The sequence below is a fragment of the Apis laboriosa genome, unplaced genomic scaffold (genome assembly GCF_014066325.1).
Source record: "Apis laboriosa isolate Shangri-la unplaced genomic scaffold, ASM1406632v1 scaffold68_cov148, whole genome shotgun sequence".
In the NCBI taxonomy this organism is placed as follows: Eukaryota; Metazoa; Arthropoda; class Insecta; order Hymenoptera; family Apidae; genus Apis; species Apis laboriosa.
Window position 1 is genome coordinate 7,718,432 of NW_025224135.1, and position 14,071 is coordinate 7,732,502.

The 14,071-nt window shown below is 36.4% G+C and overlaps 1 protein-coding gene across 12 annotated transcripts in view; it reads right to left on the reverse strand.

The window, feature by feature from the left end:
• Positions 1-14,071, reverse strand: part of LOC122718845 (neurobeachin) — a 238,893-nt gene that overhangs the window by 12,340 nt on the left and 212,482 nt on the right. For all 12 annotated transcript variants that reach the window (XM_043944216.1, XM_043944215.1, XM_043944210.1 and 9 more), the window contains 3 exons: positions 10,563-10,680; positions 7,364-7,466; positions 3,744-3,859 (listed from right to left, as the gene is read on the reverse strand). In XM_043944216.1, coding sequence (XP_043800151.1) covers positions 3,744-3,859; positions 7,364-7,466; positions 10,563-10,680 — 337 coding nt within the window. The remainder of the gene's footprint in view (positions 1-3,743; positions 3,860-7,363; positions 7,467-10,562; positions 10,681-14,071) is intronic.

Genomic DNA, 14,071 nt, shown 5'->3' on the forward strand with positions numbered 1-14,071 from the left:
CTCCTTTTTTCGTGTTAATACGCGTGTTTTCGGAAGTATAGAGATATGTTATAGAGCATCGAATAACTGCTAATTAATTACATAAAGTTTTTACTTGAAGTAACTTTAATATATTCAATTTTGGTATAGATATTAAATTTCGAGTTAGCACAGTATTATTTACTAAAGAAGAAAATCTTATGGCAAAGATATAGAAGAAAAACTTCGAATTTAAATTTGCAATCGAATATCGCTCCATTTTCAGTTTTCCTGTCTTCCAACAACCAACCATCTTTTTTCTTTTTTTTAATTCAACTCAAACACGCCCGATGAAAAGAATAATCTTAATCTCTCAGACTCAAACGTTATTCTTGTCATCCTAAGGTACATACAAGAATAATTAGAATTCGAAAAGAGAATTCCTAAGAGTGCACTCGCGAGCGAGAGCAAAAGGACGAGCGAGCGAAAAGTGGAAGGGGGGAGGAAGGAAGGAAGGAAGGAAGAAAGGAGAGAGAGAGGGAGAGACTCGTCGGCGGAGTCGGCGCGCACAAGCCTCGGCTACAATGCGTCGTAAATCGTGACGCTGCACGACCGTCGGTTGGACGTAAATAATAGTAAGGCCGTTATGCATCAAAGTGATTATTAATGGTAGCGTCGCGGTGAGTGAGCGCTCTCAGAACTCTTCCCGACACCGGAATGCCCGCGACACGCGCCCCCTCGTCCTCCCCGCCATCCCTTAACCCTTGCTTTTTTACCTAACCCTCCGCCAACGGGACAACGTTATAATAAGTGGTGGTGGCCGCGACGACGAGAGAGCCTCGTTTTTAACTCGCCACTCGACGCGTGATTTAAAGGGACGCGGATCTCCGGGAGAAAAATTGGCAGGAAGTCCTGCGAAATGTTTTCCAATCCTAAGACTGCTCGACTCGTTACGCTCGTTGAATTTGATTTGCGGAGGAGGATACGATTTTCTTATCGAAGTATTCAAGATTAGAGTTGAATCGTAGAACGAGTTAAATATTTCTAATTTTCTTTTCAGAATGATATTTAATTGTCAGCATATAGTCGGTTCCTTTATGATCAGAATTGTTTATTAATTTTTTTTAAATTTTGTCATATTGTAGAATAGTTAATATAATAGTTAAAGATAAATTAAAAGTAAAAATTATGCTTTTTTTTTTTTTTAACATAATCAAAGTGTTTTTCTTTAAATGGAGATAATAACGAACGATACAAATCTAATAATTTAATTTTTTGTAAATATTTTTATTCGTTTACCAAAACACGAGAATCTTCGTAAGAATTCAATTGCTATAACTATAAGAATCAGTACATTGTGGTTATTCGAAGAACGTTTTCTCGTCCCGCAACAAATCGGCGATTAAAACAAGTATAAATACCGCGGAACATAAACGGAAAGTAGGTACAATCCTCGAGAAACCTGAAACCTTCGAACATGCATTCCACCAACGTGAACGTCCGTTACTTCCAATGCAAAATTTAAACGATACAATCGTAACTGCCTATTGTTCGATCGAGACCCAAGGAATAAATATATTTTCAGACCGATGCAAGAAAAAAAAAATAAAATACTTTACATTCTTGTTTATTTTCTAAAGTACGAATAGGAATATAAAATATATTCGATAAAAGAAAAAAACTTTCTTTTTGTTTATTTTGCGTACAAAAATCAATCAAAATAATTTAAACATATCATCAAAAATTCTGCTCACACTACACAAAAATATCAATCAAAATAATTCAAGCCTATATCACTCGTAAATCTCAGAAACTAAAAAATTCTTCATACTTTTTCTTCCAGAGCCCCTCCTACCTCAAAATCTCCGCAACACCTCCGTCTAACCTCGCATTATCCAACGCTCTTATTAAACTCTCCTCTACACAAACGAATTAAAAAAAAAAAAGAAAAAAATAAAGAGAAGAAAAAATTCTGAAGCGAACAATTAATTAAAGAAACTCTCCCCATCGGAAAGAACGCCGATGGACCCGGTGGCGGCGTTGCGTACACCCACGCGAACCGGCTCGCATCAGGACACGCAGCCTATCATATTTACATCGGCCCTACTGTCATTAATTTTTAATAAACCGATGCGACCGAGAGCAAATAAACAAGCGAATCGCGATGCGGGAGCCTGAGGACCGGTTCGTTTTCGCAACGTGTACCCCCGCCGGGCCTTGCCCAATTGCGTCCTCCGCCTCCTCGTCCTCCTCGTCCCTTCCAAAGATCGTTGAACCCCGTCGACGATCTATTTATTCGCGCAATTAATATATAACGCTCGTAAATACACCCGGATATATACGCCTGCGGCGTATAACGGCGTCTCTCGTCGATCCACGCGAATAATTACGCGTCTGTGGTGATGATCTTTGTCATTAAGAGGACAATTTTGCAATCGTGGATGCCAGTTCTGTATTTGTGTAATAATGATCGAGATTATGGATATATCAGTTTCATATATCAGGGATCGTCTTCTTCGTTTGGGCGAGATTGATACTGATTTGGAACATCTTCCATGCATATACGAGGATAAAATAATATCCTGGAATTTGAAATTTATTGTAAAGAAGAAATTAGTAAATAGATTTTTTTCTTCGATGAATTTTCTTCCGTAATCGAAATGTTTCGAAAAACTCTTCAAATCCTATTCTCTCTTCCTTCTTTTAATCATAATTAATTGCACAGAAATCCAACTCCTCCAATTACGGATCTTTTCCACCCCTAAACGCGACAATGTCCTCAGGCTACTCCACCCTTGCCGCTTCCCAAACGAAACACCACACCAAACACCACACCACGCCCTCTGCAACGTTTTATAAAATCCATCGAAACGGCTGATCAATGTGATCCAGTAGAAAAAAAAAAAAAAGAAAAAAGAAGAAAAAAAGGTAAGGGATCTCGAGTTTCGTGATTTAGCCCGCGATTCGAGCGCACAAAAGGGGCGGTCGATATTAAACCGACGAAGAAACAAAGGTACGGAGTCTCATTCCGCGTGGGGAAGAGCGAAGAACGACGACGGTCCCTCGGGAGAGGATTACCGGGGCCCACGAGACGGGGATTACTACGTATGGGGTGGCTAACGGAACACCGAGCTGATTGAGAACATCCCTAATACGCCGCGACAGATTCCATCCGGCCGTGTGCGGCCATAGATGTTCCCCTCTTGCTCTGCCCCGTCTTCGACCACCGTCTGTCTCGTTCTAGCTCGCTATGTAACGCGGCGACAGGATCGGGCGACGACCATCCGCAGACATCGCATTTTCCTTCCGCAAATCGTAAGCCGATATGATTTTTTACCCGTCGTACAACCCCCTTTTGAACATCGTTATTGTGTTGAAGAGAAAATATGGAAGCATTTTGTAGTCGAATGGAGTATTTTGTTTAATAGGAAGAGGATATATTATATTTTTGGCGATAATTTTTGGCACGTGAAATAAGGTATCGAATATTGATGGAAATCTTTTTATGTAAAGAAGTTATATAGATACTTTGATTTTATAATAAAGAATATAGCATTATGGATGATATTGATAAATGAATTTGAAAATGAATGTGCTTTAAATGAAGAATGATATTATAAAATTCGATCGAAAGAAATTAATGATAATATCCTTTCATGATAAGAGATATAATATTTATGAGAACATATATGGGATACGAATTTTATATCTTAAATCTAATTTTTCTTGATTTAAAAATTATCAAGATTGATAAAGGGAAAAAATTTGAACGAATTTTTACTTACCAGCAATGGTATTCAAGAACATGAGATACTCGAAATTCGATATTTCTCTTCGCTGCCATTTCTGCGTCATATTGGAGCTCCTCATTAATTGTCTGGGCGACATCATTGACGCTCTCCTGTAAGAATAACGTTTATGTTGATTCACTTTATTAAAAAAAACGTGTGTTAATTAAAATCGTGCCAATTCTTAATGATTAATTCTACTGATAATAATTTTGAATCAAATGGAAATCATCAATGACACGTTATTATCCTAGATTATTATTCATCTAGTCAAATGATATCAAAATCGATATATAACAACTTATTATTTACGATTTTAACGTTGATACGGATAAATTAATGTTCATTTCATTGATTCATCGAAATTGCAAATATATGATCGGCAATTCAATTCGTTCTCAATATTCGATTTAAAGATTATTATTAAATATCGAGTATTTTCATAAAATTTTCTTGATATATTAAATGTATCGTGATATCGATTGAGAATTACAAGAATTCTTATTCATAGTTTATTAAATATATAGAGAGAATGTCTCGATGGTTAATTTAGTTAATATTTATGAATTGATTATAATCATGATTTTAATGATAAATATTATGAAATATATAATTAAAGATATATATTAACAAGAATGAGTTTTGTTTCTCCATCCAGAATTATTTGTAATAATCTTGGATTCATAAATTTTAATTATTATATTTTAATTTCTTCCCTTTTTTCATCATTCTCTTCGAAAGATTTAATAATCTCTCGTTTATTCACATTTTCAATGTTTTATTTTTAGTTTCATGGCAATCCACAATTTCTTTATAAATTTGTATACAAAGATGATATCAATCGCGAAAAAATAAGTAAGCTGAACTGGAAAATCGTCAAAAGATAATTGCAATCGAGTTTTATGAACCAATTGTGAGGACAATCGAATATGAATTCAGTGAAAGCTGTTTACACGAGGCCTGTTGCTTTACGTTCGCGCCATAAAATTCAGCGAGCGCGTTTTACGAACACGGTCATCGCTGATTTAGGATTTATACGAGAGACTTTAATGGACGATATACAGTGGATGACATTAAAGGAGGAAACCATCTGACCATAGCCGGATGTATAAATTCTGACATGGTTGCGTGCATCGTCAACAAATCTCGCGGAACTATAAGAATTTTTCATCTAACGTGGAATAATGAATCGCGCGTTTTTTCTCGATGCACGAAAAAGTAAAACAATCTTTCAAAGTTCGAAAAAAAACTTTGAAATGGAACTCGAAAATTTACAAACCCTTAATCAAAAGAATTTCAATCCTATTTTTTTCAAAAACCTATCAGCTTCACATTTACACTTTCATTCATTACCAATTCATTAATACAATTCTCAAATTAAAGAAAATTCCAATTATTCTTAAATGCAAATAGAAATTTTCCGCTTTTCTCTCTTCTTATTTTATATTTTTCGAATGGAAATGTATTTCTCAGTTCTAATTTTTCAATACTTTTCAAAACTTTCGAATCAAAAGAATTCATGGATTATCTAAATAAAAATTTTCATCCACGTTTTCTTTCTCTCTCTTTTTCTCCTTTTTGTTCGTCACGATTTTTCAAATACTGAAAAACACATTTCTCAGTTCTAATTTTTCAATACAACTTTCGAATCAAAAGAATTCCTAGACTATCTAAATAAAAATTTTCATCCACATTTTCTCTCTCTCTCTCTCTCTCTCCTTTTTGCTCGTCAAGCGATTTTTCGAATAGAAACACATTTCTCAGTTCTAATTTTTCAATATAACTTTCGAATCAAAAGAATTCCTAGATTATCTAAATAAAAATTTTCATTCACATTTTCTCTCTCTCTCTCTCTCTTTCTTTCTCTTTCTCCTTTTTGTTCCTCACGCGATTTTTCAAATACTGAGAAACACATTTTTCAGTTCTAATTTTTCAATACAACTTTTGAATTAAAAGAATTCCTAGATTATCTAAATAAAAATTTTCATCTATGTTTTCTCTTTCTCTTTCTCTCTTTCTCTCTCTTTCTCCTTTTTGTTCCTCACGCGATTTTTCAAATACTGAGAAACACATTTCTCACTTCTAATTTTTCAATACAACTTTAAAATCAAAAGAATTCCTAGATTATCTAAATAAAAATTTTCATCCACATTTTCTCTCTCTCTCTCTCTCTCTCCTTTTTGCTCGTCAAGCGATTTTTNTCTAATTTTTCAATACAACTTTCGAATCAAAAGAATTCCTAGATTATCTAAATAAAAATTTTCATCTATGTTTTCTCTTTCTATCTTTCTCTCCTCTCTCTCTTTCTCCTTTTTGTTCGTCACGCGATTTTTCAAATACTGAGAAACACATTTCTCACTTCTAATTTTTCAATACAACTTTAAAATCAAAAGAATTCCTAGATTATCTAAATAAAAATTTTCATCTATGTTTTCTCTTTATATCTTTCTCTCCTCTCTCTCTTTCTTCTTTTTGTTCGTCACGCGATTTTTCAAATAGAAACACATTTCTCAGTTCTAATTTTTCAATACAATTTCGAATTAAAAGAATTCCTAGATTATCTAAATAAAAATTTTCATCCACATTTTCTTTCTCTCTCTCTCTCCTTTTTACTCCTCAAGCGATTTTTCGAATGGAAACGCATTTATTTCTCGGGAACGCGAGCGTGGTACGGAGTCACGACGCGGATGCACGTCTTATATACCGGCGGATTATTTTTGTTGGTCAGGAATCTCCCTCGGATCAGACGTCCGACTCGGCCTCCGTATATTTATGGCCGTCGTATCCTTCTCGTCGGCTCTCTTTTCCCCCCCATCCTATTTCTCTCTGCCCCGTGTATAGGAACATTTTAATGGATGGATCGAAGCGCGGATACGCGAACCTCTGTTCTCGCCGCCTGTCCTCCTCTCGAAACTTGCGAGGGTATTGGTATCGGGAGTGGATGCTATACCATTCTTCGGTCCCGTGAGAGACGGTCGATGAGAATCCCAGAATCCGTGACCACTTCGACGAATCGACCCGACTCTCTGCTCTGTCGATTTTAATCAACCGTTCCAGTTGTCGGTTATAACAAAATTTACAACGTTCGCGCACATATTGGATTGAAACGTTACCAGTTAGTCATCCGATATATCTTTGCATGCTTTACCTTTTCCAAATTCATTCATCCGGATATGAAATTCTATCACATGAAAAATTGTAAACGGAAATACAATAGTAATACTAGATAGAAAAGATAAGTTGAAGTTACTTTTATAAGAGACTCGAAGTTTCTTGCGCAGAAAAAAAAATTTAACTTTCCATAAATCAACGGATACTTGTCTTTGCCGCTTGTTACTTTTATTTATTTACTTTCGAAGGAGATCTCATCTCGAACGATCGATCCAGTGGCCAAGAAGAAACCATTAACATCTATTCAATCGATATCCAGATCAAAGATTTCTCAATATTCTTATCCACCGATTATCTATCGATTATCTATCTGATTTCACCCAAGTGCAAGAAAGGATCGTAAAGAAGATCCAGAGGCGAATCGCGAGCGGAATCCCACGGATGGGTGGAAAGAAATAAGAGCGTGCCCTTCTGTCGTCGGCCGAAAAGGCCTTCCTTTTCCTTACCTAGTCTGAGGAATCCCGTATTTGATGCCAACGCCGACCCGCGGTAGCGCCTTGATCACCTTTTTCACCGTCGCCTGGTCCGGGAACGCGAACAGGATCGAGGCTGCGGGCAAAAAGGCGTTAAAGTGCGGATTATAAGCGGTGCCAATCCACGGTTGGTTGACGGGCCGTGTGTCAATCGTTGGATGGAATGGCGGATGGCGGGGCAAGGACGCCGTTTCTTGCACGCATCGCTGTTGCGGGGATCGTTCTTGTGCTCATAAGGGGGATGGCTCATAAGGAATTGTCGTTGGCTGATTGCCTTCTACGAATTAGGCCGGGATGATGCATGGTCGAGAGAGAAACGAGATGGTGGTGGATCTTTGGAACGAGCGATCCTTGGAGTTTTGAGTTGAGTGGAAGAGAGTCATTGGAAAAGGAAAGAATGGGAAGAAATTTATTGCGTATTACTTTAGATTATTATCGATTTGTTATGTTTCTGGGCAGGAAGCTTTTGTAACAATTCAATGTTACCCTAAGACTGAATTAAAAATCTAAAAATCTCTCGTTGTGTAAAATATTCGTGTTATAATATTATCGAGTAACGTAAGATTCCTCTATATTGATTATTGGAATACATTATTTCTTCGTTGATTGAATATATAATCATAAGTGAAAAAGCTTGAAGATTAAAAAATTATAAAATCATAAGAACGTGTAACTATATTTAATTCCTTTCCTTTTTAAACGAATAATAGAGATATTCGCATTCACGTGTGCTTGTTTCGATCCTATTCCACCGTGTATTCCATAAATTGAACAAATCCACCTACGTATACTATATTTCTGTCGAATCGCAGAGTATAATTCATCGAAACGTTGGCTCAAGGCTGGTTTAGTACGCATTTAGAACGTGGTCGGGCTCGATGTGAAAATATGAAAAGGGGGGAACGCGATGGACTTAATTTCACGGCTTTAATAGCATCGCTGAGACTCCCTCGAGAGTTCAAAGGGTGGCGTGCGAAGAGACAGTTACCATAAATACTTGCCGGTAATTTATGTAAGTTCGAATAAAGGACTGGGATACACGGAGTGGTCGGTCTTAATCAACGAAGAAGTATAATAAAAGGCACGATCACGTAGATAGACGCGCGAAATCAAAGAATTTCCTGACCCCGTTTCTTATAGTTATATGAATAGCGAGGCTCTCGCTTGGTGGGTCTTAACTTCTGGTTCTTCTGGTACGCGGCCGTTCCGCGAATTAACGTGTTCCGCGACAAATGAATACGTCTCGAGGCGTGCCTCCTCTCGTAAAGGAAAATAGTGAATGGAACGAAATTTACGTGATGGTTGTTAAGTGGAATATATATGGTGTATATAAAAGAGTTAAAATGTTGAACGTGTTTATTAAACGGAACGTTTTTATGACGTTAAACACGATCTATGATCACCGATGCGGATTCTAATGCGAATGCTAACGCGGATTAAATTAAAATTAATATAAATATCGGATTTTCCTTTTCTTTAGAATTTATATCCAACGAGAGTTAGTAAACTTTTGAAACAATGAACTTTTGAAATAAATGTGAACGAAATTTAACAATTGAATAATTAATCACTAATTCAAAATTCATAATTCTTGATGATGATGTAATAATGGCGAGAAACGAACTAACTTCAGGTTATTCGTTATAGGTATATGTGAACAAGTTTCCACTCATTTCTCTAACTACGAACCACCACACGAATGATATTCCGCCGGTTCATCGAAAGTTAAGGGGGAGGGGGAATATCAGATTAGAATCAGGAGAATGTCCAGAGATGAAATTTATCTACGGCCAGGAGAAAAATAATCAGCGGGATTGCGGGCCCGGCAGAGGTCTCAGGTATACCGACAATTCCTGCGACGTTTTGTTCGAATACGCGCATTACCAACGAACCCTACGATTCGAGGGAACGACAACTATATTTCAAGAGAAACGCCACGATGTTGCGCCATCCTCGTGGAATGTTTTAACACCTCGCTATGAAATCGAGATAACGAAGGCCTCTCCTATCCCGTGTGATATTTCTCCTTTTGTTTCACGTCTTCTGAGATGGAGTAGATTCGCTTTCTCACGTGAAGAACTTGGATAAAGAATTTTAATTATTTCTAAGCTTAATAAGTTTCCATAAATTCTAATAAGCTCCAAATTGTTTCCTACTAAATATAATTTCCTACTAAATAACGCGGAACTCGATATATAACATTATGAATTTTTTAAAAATTTGTAACACGAAAAGAAATTAAAATTCCAAGATCCAAAGTATATTAAAAAGATTACTAGATATCCAATTCATTTAATCGAAGATGCAAATAATATCGAATCTTTTATTATTTAATTTTAATTATTTCTAAGCTTAATAAGTTTCAATAAATTCTAATAAGCTCCAAACTACTAAATATACGCAGAACTCGATATATAACATTATGAATTTTTTAAAAATTTGTAACACGAAAAGAAATTAAAATTCCAAGATCCAAAGTATACTAAAAAGATTACTAGATATCCAATTCATTTAATCGAAGATGCAAATAATATCGAATCTTTTATTATTTAATTTTAATTATTTCTAAGCTTAATAAGTTTCAATAAATTTTAATAAACTCCAAACTGTTTCCTACTAAATATACGCGGAACTCGATATATAACATTATGAATTTTCTAAAAATTTGTAACACGAAAAGAAATTAAAATTCCAAGATCCAAAGTATATTAAAAAGATTACTAGATATCCAATTCATTTAATCGAAGATACAATATCGAATCTTTCAGAAACTGAGTAAATCATCATGAAATTTCAAATTTTTACTCGCACAGCTTCCTCGAAACGTGCGCCGATAACAAACTCGAGGAGATATTTTGTGCATTTTTATCTGGAGGAAGAATATTGGGGAGAAAGAAAGGGGCAGCAGGTGTAGGGCAGGCATTGGTTGATAAATCGGCGGCGAAAAAACGGATACCGTAACGCGGTCCAAATATTTATCGCGTAAAAAAGCAGAGGGGGTCGCACACCTCGCGACGAGCTCCGGATTCCATTTCCATTTTGCCGGATTAGATCACGCCGTGTGAAATAACGCACGGGTCGGCCGCAGCAAGAAACGGAATGCGCGCCCCCTTTCTGCAAAGGGGCCGCCGCCCCCTTTCAGAGAACGAACGAGGCGAATCGCACGACTTACTTCGGCTGGCCAGGAATATCTCGATGGCCACGTTCTGGAGCAGATATCGCCGCGAGAATATCGCGCGCACCTCCGAGAAGTACCATTTTCCGTGAAGATGATCGCAGTACTTGAGCACCTGGAAGAAGAATGAAGAAATTTTTGTGATTAGTGAAATAATCGACGCAATAATTTTAGTAATACAATGTTATTCGAGATAAGGATTGGAGTTGGAATTATTTATTGAGATTCGAATGATATTTTATAAATCAATAAATATGTTACGAGATTATTAGAATTATCCTTTTTTTATTAGAAAGGATGATCGATATTTATTTGAAATAATTGTTTGATAATTGTATGTAGCTGTTTAAGTAAATGGAAAATGGATGAATAAATGAATTGTTATTTCTTTGTTAAATACTGTTAAATTGTAATAATATGTGTACCTTTTTTTTTTCAAACAGTTCAAATAATATTTGCATAATTTATTGTTTATTTAAAAGGGTAAAGATACATATTTGAATATTTTTATTAAATTTATACACCTTATTAGGAGATTAAACGAAATAATGAATCATTTTTAACACATATTCGTGTTATAATTCGCTGCAAAGATAAGCAGTTTAGTACTCGTGTTTCAAGAGCCCGTAGTATCTATACAAAAAATATTCATTAAAAGGAAGCTATTTTTTATGAAATTATCTCAACCGTAAATCCTGTAATGAGAACATAAATAAATTATACTTTTTCTTCTCTTTCTTCTCTTTCTTCAAATTCTCATAGAAGATTTCTTTCGATAATTACAACGTTAATTTAAAACATGATGAATTAATAATTCTCTACAATATCTTGAATCTCAATTATAATAATTTCATGCATATATTATCGATTGATCATCACTTTCTTCGCAAATCCGTTAACACAACCTCCCCAAAATTTCTCATCGTCGAAACCTCTAAAATTGCTCTACAATTCTTCAAACTCGAAGTCGAAAAATCAATCACAATCTCATCGTCAAAATCCTTTAACCACCACCACCACCACCACCGCTAAATTTCTTCAAAAATCATCTAAAATCATCCCATTGCACCACGCCAATCGCACGATCCAAAAATCCAAAAAATTTTTCAAATTAAATGAGAATCTCGAAATCTCCCCCCAAAATACTCATCATCTTTATACTAGCATCGAAGAGGGACGAAAGTCGGGGTGCGATCGCATGGCTGACCAGCTAAGTATGCAAGCTGGATTCAGTGAAGTGTGATGTGATATAGTGAGACCGGTGCCGGTCGCAAGATGGCCGTCATAGTAGGAGGAGCCTCCTGCTGAGCCGAGAATCGATCCAGGACTTCGCGGGCTTGCGCTCTCGAACGAGTCGTGAACGAGTCTCGTGGGCGAAAAAAAAAAAATAGGGGGAGGGGGTAGGGAGAAAGAAAGGGGTCTCCTTGTGGCGGAGGAGCCCAAAGGTGGACGAAGAGAAAAAGCAATTTATCTCTGGCCACGGCCAACGGCCGTCTTTCAATTTTTCCCGCTTTAACGAGCGCCGCCACTATGTCCTCACGCGCGGCAAATGAAATTATCCTCGATGCGACGCTTCGCGGCCATCCTCCATAGTGAGGAGATCGTATCGTCGTTATACACCCGAAGAACTTGAGAGAAGAATGCCAATTAATATCATCATCAAGTTGAAAATTGATGTCGAAAAGGTTGGAAGATTTTTTGTGTGTTAAGTTTAACTCAAGATCAAGTTAAAGTAAATTTGGAATAGATTGTCGGCTGATTAAAATTAATGCTGAGAATTGGAAGATATCGTAGGAAATGTGATGGATACTGAAAGATTTGCTGAGAGTTTAAGTTCGAGAGCGAATTATTTTAATATGTTTGGATGATTTGTTGATGAGATTAAAGATATTCTTTAAATATAAATGAAAAAATTGGAAGTAATTGATAAAGAAATAATGTAAATTCTTCAAAGAGAAATATAGTTAGAGAAGTTAGTAGCGATTATCATGTAGAAATTATTAATTAAATAAATATCGATTCCAGAATTTTCAAGGATTAAATAGGATCTGGATATTTTAATATGATTCATTTTAATAAATGAAACGCATTAAACGAGCAAACAAATAGATTTCTACGAAGAGTGGAGAAGAATCCTCCCTACGAGATGAAATGACATTAGGGTGCAGGACACTCGCATCAAAATCTAATTACAAGCGTATAAGCGGCTTGAAAAACCTCTGGGGACCATAAACATCGCGTCGACTCAGAAGATTAAGTAGAACGCGTGCTGTTTGTATTAACAAATCATCAAAAAGACTTCGTAATTTTCTTATTCTTCGTAATATTCTTATTGGATTATCGTGACAATTTTGAAAAAATAATAAATCATTTGTATTCGAGGATCAAAGTATTTTTCATCGCGAACGAAATGGAAAAATCACTTATCACAATTCTTCGATAATTATTATAACACCGCAGTTTTAAGATATTCAATTAAAGATTCGACTAAATTTTAAGTTAAATATTATAGATATGTGGGTAGAAATTGTATCGTAGCGGAATCCAGTCGATACCATGCGCGAGATTGGAAAAAAGGAGAGTCGAGGGGGTGGTTGCACAGAGCCAACCCCTAAGAACGATTGCGCACGCTCTTCGTAAACACTGTCTGAAACCGATAAGGTGTGTCGTGATACGGAATTCATTATTCGGATGATCGCAATCCGAATACACGGATATAACACGTATACATCCTATTATATCACTGCTTAGATCAGACAAATCTTAATTCATTTTCACTTACATAATATAACATTCCATAAATTCTAGGAACAATTAAATTCACAATTAAAATCCCAACTATATCAAAATCTACACTGATTTACAAGAAAACATAGATTAAAAAATCGCTAGTAGAATTGCATTTATATAAACTTGAAAATGGACAAACACTACTACTATAATTGGATAAATTTATTAATAAATTTCTTCTTCCCGTTCAAATAATCAAAATTCGAAACGAATAGCTTCAATTTTCCGAAAATTTCGTTCATCAAACGCAAGTGAATCTCGAAACTCGATCGAAGTGACAAAATCAACGTATGAACCTCCCATCACACCTTCTCCAAACAAAAGCAAGCAAAAAGACCCCTCCCCCCTCCAAAAAAAACTATCATCCATCTAAATCACGTAGCTCTCTCACAGCTCCCGAAACTTGACCAAAAAGTGAGTCGTTAAAATAACACAGACACCCCTGTTTCCATCCTGTGTCATGGGCACGGGGGGTGGCACCAGTCTAGCGCGAGACTAATATGTTTACACGTTCGATGATGCGTCCGTCGAAGAAAGAGGGACAAAAAGAGAAAGAGAGAGAGAGAGAAAGAGAGAGGGGGGAAACAGAGAAGGGAGCTGTTAAAAAGAGGTGTGCGTCGTCTCTGGCAGAGTGTCAAGTGGTGCGCGCGCGATTAGCAGCGTTCCCTGTGCGGCGTTCATCTCTCAACGAAATCGTATGGCGGCCCAGCACCGCG